Below are 5,873 nucleotides of genomic sequence, written 5' to 3'. Positions count from 1 at the left end.
TAGGCTTAAAATGAAATAAAACAAAATTATTAAAAAATATCAATATATCAGAGTAAATTACTATTAAATAAAAAAAAACGTTGGGCAATAAAAAAAAAAGATGTGATCCAGCACTGAATTAAACCGCGTTCGGTATTGTCGGTCCGTTTTGTGCAGAGATGCTGTCTCCTAGGAGCGGGCTTTACACCAGCCGGCACTGGTCTCTATGACTCCGAGTTACGCGAGAAGCCATTCACCTCCAGCCAGCCCAAAGTTATAGTAGACTCCTACTGGGCGCACGGCGATGCCAGCGTAATAGAAACCCTATTTGTCCAGTTAAACATCCACGGAGGGTATAGGAACCTCCTCCAAACAAGACGAGAGCGGCTCTCAATTTTTAAATCGTTGCTGGGGGTTTAATAACCAGAGTGATCTGACGTCCAATCGCGCCCGCTGTATCCCGCTGCCTGCCGCTGTGGTAATGAAACCCTCTGCAGAATACTGCGCTGAGACCCACCTACTGCTATCGGATCTGGTTTCACTCTTAACAAGACAGGTCTGGATACACAACATGCGTTTCACGTGTAGGCCTATTCACTACTCATCTCTGTTGCGCTTCCTCAACACCACCACACTGAAAAAAAATTAGGAAATCTAATAGTGGATCAACGAAAGTTCTCTAATTCAGACCACTCTGCTTATCAAGGTGTTTTTGCACTATTGGAGCTGCCTAGAGACCACGCGTCATCCCAGGCCATTTGATCTAATCTCCTGTATTGATGCTGCGCAATGCAACGTCTGTCTGTTCAGTAGTCTATCACATTTATGTTCATATATATTGCAACTAGTAATTAGTTAGATACGTTCTTTTAAAACCCACTTAAAAGGTCTAATTGCAATACAGTATATAATCTATAATATTTCAATAGCCTATAATAAGGGCACAGTATATATTGCATTACCAGCTTGTATAACAATGTGTCAATTATTGTTCAGACTAGAAATCTACACCTTTGAAAATAGTTTGGCACTCTTCAAATTGTAGTTCTGAAGAACCTCAAAATTGTAGAAAAGGCAAGTCTTCAAAGACGCAATGGCTCAACTCCTTTTTACTAGATTTAACTGTCAGGAACACTGTTTAATTTTATGGAGTTGTATTGCTCTTGTTACTTCACATTGTAAACATGCCATGAGTGGCGGGTAAACTGCCAGAATGTGTGAGAGAAGGAGTGTGTTAGTGTGTATATTCAGTAGTACAGATAAACATGGCATTTTGTTGACATTTTACGCTAGATGGCGCCAAAGAGCACTATTTCCAACTAGGTCTGTCTATTCCAAATTCTCCGCAAACATGAATACAAATGGCAAATAAATGACCCCATCCAATGTAAAACAGCCCTATAGGGATGCAGTCATTCGGTTTTGTGCTGTTGTGTAGATGTCACTTGTCCTGCTTGGGCCAATGTGTGTAACCGGTGTGAAGGCAATTCTCTGCATTGTGAAGACTTGGTAGATGTTCTCCAGACGTTAAGATGCCCAGGCTGCCAGCTGCCCAGGGTTAAGGCTGTGGCTAGACGGTGGGTCTGGTTCCAGAAGGGACGGGGTTACACTCAGCTGTTGTGTCACGACTGGAGCGTGACCTCCGTCCGGCCTGGACCACCTCCGGCCTGGATCGGGCAGAAGCATCCCGGTGGGTCCAAGCAGTGAAACCCTCGCTACATCCCAACTTAAAACAAACCCTGAACTCTGAACCCTGCACTGCAAGAGGTCAATTATCCGCAGGCTTCAGCTGTGAAAAGGCGACTGAGAGGCAACGGCAAAAGGGCCCTGAGTACGGACGACACACAGCCACCACGTGAGCATCACCTAGAAACACACCAGAATATACAACAGTGACTGGGACACAACCACTATGATACACAAACATTTCCATGAAGAATGTGAGTGTGTGTCTCTTTAAGACAGGGGAGAGAAGTAAAGTGGCAGGTATCAAACAGTGAGAGCTGCAGATTTAGTCTGGGACTGGAACCATTCACATTGAATACCTTTCCTTCATTTTACAAGGTTTTCACAGGGAAGATGGGATAACAACTAATCTCCTTCCTTAGACAGAGGACAGTTACATCAATACTGCTCTGGACCACAACATGCACACACACCAGCTATACAGCCTCACCAAACCAGCTTCTCAAATAAAATGACACAAACCAATTGGTTTCTAAAAGTCTAATTCAATGTTTTTTATTACATTCTCTTAAAACTGTGGCACTGTTACATTTATTAATATATTTATTTTACAGTGGGTCTGTAACAATGTTTGGTCTTCGTTCTCAAATGTTTTTGGACTTGTGCTGTTCAACATTCATGTTGTAAAACACAGAGTGCGACAAAGCTTTTAGTTTAAGACAATTTTATGAGGAGAATTTAAAATAGAAAACTATTTCAAATCCAAAAGACATAAAATACAGACCTGAGAAGAGTGTCTGCAGGAGTCCTAATCTACTTCCACCATGTCGCTGGAACCAAATATCTACAAAATACCTCTGATAAATGAAACATCAATTCACACATTTTCAATTGTCCTTGTGTAGAGCTCAGGGAAATTTGCACCGACCATTTACATTAAGGAAAAAACAAACCTGGGAAAATCACTACTAAAAGCCACTGGCCAAAGACTTAGCCTTTTTTAACAGTGGTCGTTATTAAAACACTCTACCAAAAACTGACCATCAGGACTGAAAACAGTCATACTTACATGGATAGAGCGAGACACCGACTAAAATGGATAAAGCAAAAAATACAGAGGGAGACAAAATTATCCGGTAAACATTAAACAACGGTTTGGTAGTTCTAACTTAAATCACTGTGCTTTTTCTATAAAAAAACAAGAACAGAACAGGTTCCTGTGTACATCCGCTTATAATAGAACAATACCTTTATTATGCTGAGTGTAAAGCACACCTAAACTCCTCGAGACACGTACAGACAACACACAGGACAGACAGCAAAGCACAGTAGGGACATAAAGAGCTGCTTGGATTGTCATGGGTCAGGCTGGCACAATGATCCTCTGAGGCTGGCTAGAAACACACTGCAAAGCTTGTAGGCCTGTTTGTCGGAGAACACAAGCGTGTGCTAGGGTTTAACGTATAGGTGTGTGTGTAGATTCAGGTGTGTGTGTAGATTCAGGTGTGTGTGTAGATTCAGGTGTGTGTGTAGAGTCAGGTGTATGTGTAGATTCAGATGTGTGTGTGGATTCAGATGTGTGTGTAGAGTCAGGTGTGTGTGTAGATTCAAGTGTGTGTGTAGAGTCAGGTGTATGTGTAGATTCAGGTGTGTGTGTGTAGATTCAGATGTGTGTGTGGATTCAGATGTGTGTGTAGAGTCAGGTGTGTGTGTAGATTCAGATGTGTGTGTGGTTTCAGATGTGTGTGTGGATTCAGATGTGTGTGTAGAGTCAGGTGTGTGTCTAGAGTCAGGTGTGTGACATGATGTTCCTCCTGGTCCTCCTGAAGGATGATGTGGGCTGCCTTTCCCCTCCGTTCCCCTGCCCTGGTCTCTGCTGGTGATGGGATTCCTGTCTCATGGAGGGAAGTCCTGATGGGACCAGAGTGGCCTTGTTTAACCCAAGGGGACAGGCAGATGGAACATGGCCCCCTCGTTGGCTGCTCTACTGGAGCTTTCAACAGCGTCACCCAACCGACACAAACCAAAGGTCTATTCTATGAAACAGCATCAGCCTTGAGAGATGTGTATGAGTGTGTAAAGGACCCTGTGTTTGTGTTGACTGCTTGACATCATCCCTCGCCAGCTGCAGCCTCTGGCTCCTTCTTTTTCTCCTTGACCTTCACAGATGACCTTCTCAACACATTTTCCTTCCCGGGCTCTTTCAAGGTCTCTTTGCTTGACTCCTTAGAAGACTCCTTCTTTGGCTCCTTTCCAGATTCCTTGCTTGACTCCTTTTTTGACTCCTTTCCTGATTCCTTGCTGGACTCCTTCTTCTCCTTGGAAGACTCTTTCTTTTCCTTGGAGGACTCCTTCTTTGACTCTTTCCCAGGTTCCTTGGTAGACTCCTTCTTCTTTTCCTTCTTCACTTCTGTAACAGGCTGTTCCGTCATTTCCTCCAACTCCTGGACAGCCTCATCTGCAGACTCTTTCTTCACTTTAGTTTCTTTATCTGAAAAGGGACAACAGGAGATACAGCAATGGGTTACGAGCACATTATAACCAGGAACACACACATGAACACAAGTCCCACAGGTCTGATGGCTTCGTACAGCTTCCGTAGACAAACCAAGTGACAATGGCACCTGTCGCATCACAAAGAAACCCCCGCCCCTTACTCCCCCGTCCACATTTGATTGGCTCTTTGATAAGATAATGTTGAGCTGTTGTCTCCCGACAATGAGACGTCCTTATCTCCATGAGAAAGGAGAGGGCTGCATGTGTGCGCTGGGGGCTGTGGTGAACAGGACTGTGTGTGTGTGTGTTTAGAGACTCCGGAGAGGGATTCTAATCAGTTGGAGAATCGTCTGGGGCTTTAAGAGACCTGGCGGAACAGTGTGCATGTTGGGAAAAGTGTGTGTGTATAGGATACAGTGTGAATTGTGTAGAGATGAGTTCTTGTGTAAGGTTTGATCTGATGTGCGGTGTTTGGCCAAGTTCAGGGTGTGCAGTGTGTGTGAGAACCACTCCCACCAGCGTGTAGAGGTTCACTGTTGCTAGGGAACAGTGTGTTAGGGCTGAGAGTATGTTAATTGAGTAGCCTTATAAACTGGCTGTTTTTCTCCAGCGGCCTCTGACGCTTTTGTCTGGCCTTCCTAAATGATCCGGTCAGGCAAGGCAGTGTAAAAATAACCAAATAAACCAAACTCAACCGCCAAGAAAGAGACAGGCAGCTTAAAAGACTCAACAGAAAACCCTGTGTCAGTAAAGCTCCAGTAAAAGTTAAACAGGGAGCAGTTTCTTATTGGAGGAGAGCCGGGCTGGGCACACACACACACACACACACACACACACACAAAACCACTAGACGGACACCCTCAGATGTTTTACAATCACACATGAAAGAGGACTGGTATAGTGACATGCACTGAGGAAATGCTGATGTAAGCATCTCTCATTCATATAATAAACACACACGAAAGCATGCAGACACAGCAGTATGTTGGCTACACTTTACATATGTATTTATATGGGGGTGGCCGGCAGCTTAGCAATTAGAGCATCTGACCAGTAACCAAAAGGTTGCTGGATCGAATCCCTGAGATGCAAGGTGATAAATCTGTGGTTGTCTCTGACAAAGTTAGTTAAGCTAACTCGATCATGTTATTTGATCTGGAGGAGAGGGTCTGCTGAATGACTGAAATGCAAATCTATATTTAAAGGTGGGTTGTTGATTTATAGATATATATATTTTTAACAGGAATCTGTTAAATTAGCTGGTAAAATTGTGTTGTCAGATGACAAATACTTATGAAAAAAAAAGACAACTTCTCAAAAGATGTGCCAGCTGATGGACATATCAAAGTGTCACCAACAAAGACAGAACCAATAGGCCTAGGGAAGCATATAGTAATCACTTTCTACTTCCAAAATGCCCAAGGTGTGTCAATCCATGAGAGCTGGGTTTATTCTCTAGCACTGTCTTAAAGCAAGTCTTTCATGATAACAAAATATCGTAAAGCTCAATGGTTATTTAATCAAATGTCGTCCATGTGAAGTTGACAGGTATTATTTGTTCATGTACGGAGATCAACCAATCATATTATCTGAAGTAAAAAGCAATGAATTAGAATCATAACTAGTCCATATAAGTTAAACAGAACATCCATTTATGGAAAAATATTGTGCAATTTGCAATGCCATTGAAAGATAACAAAAAGGAATCATAT

The 5,873-nt window shown here is 43.0% G+C and overlaps 1 protein-coding gene across 5 annotated transcripts in view; it reads right to left on the bottom strand.

Moving 5' to 3' along the window:
• Positions 1 to 3,435: 3,435 nt before the first annotated feature.
• The window catches only part of bbs9 (Bardet-Biedl syndrome 9), a 161,779-nt gene continuing 159,341 nt past the window's right edge, over positions 3,436 to 5,873 (bottom strand). For all 5 annotated transcript variants that reach the window (XM_034289085.1, XM_034289084.1, XM_020041396.2 and 2 more), the window contains one exon: positions 3,436 to 4,156. In XM_034289085.1, the coding sequence (XP_034144976.1) occupies positions 3,777 to 4,156 (380 nt within the window). In that variant the 3' untranslated portion in view covers positions 3,436 to 3,776. The remainder of the gene's footprint in view (positions 4,157 to 5,873) is intronic.

The sequence above is a fragment of the Esox lucius genome, chromosome 20 (assembly GCF_011004845.1).
Source record: "Esox lucius isolate fEsoLuc1 chromosome 20, fEsoLuc1.pri, whole genome shotgun sequence".
NCBI lineage: Eukaryota > Metazoa > Chordata > Actinopteri > Esociformes > Esocidae > Esox > Esox lucius.
The sequence above is the reverse complement of the archived record's forward strand: the minus strand, read 5'-3'. Positions and strand labels throughout refer to the sequence as shown.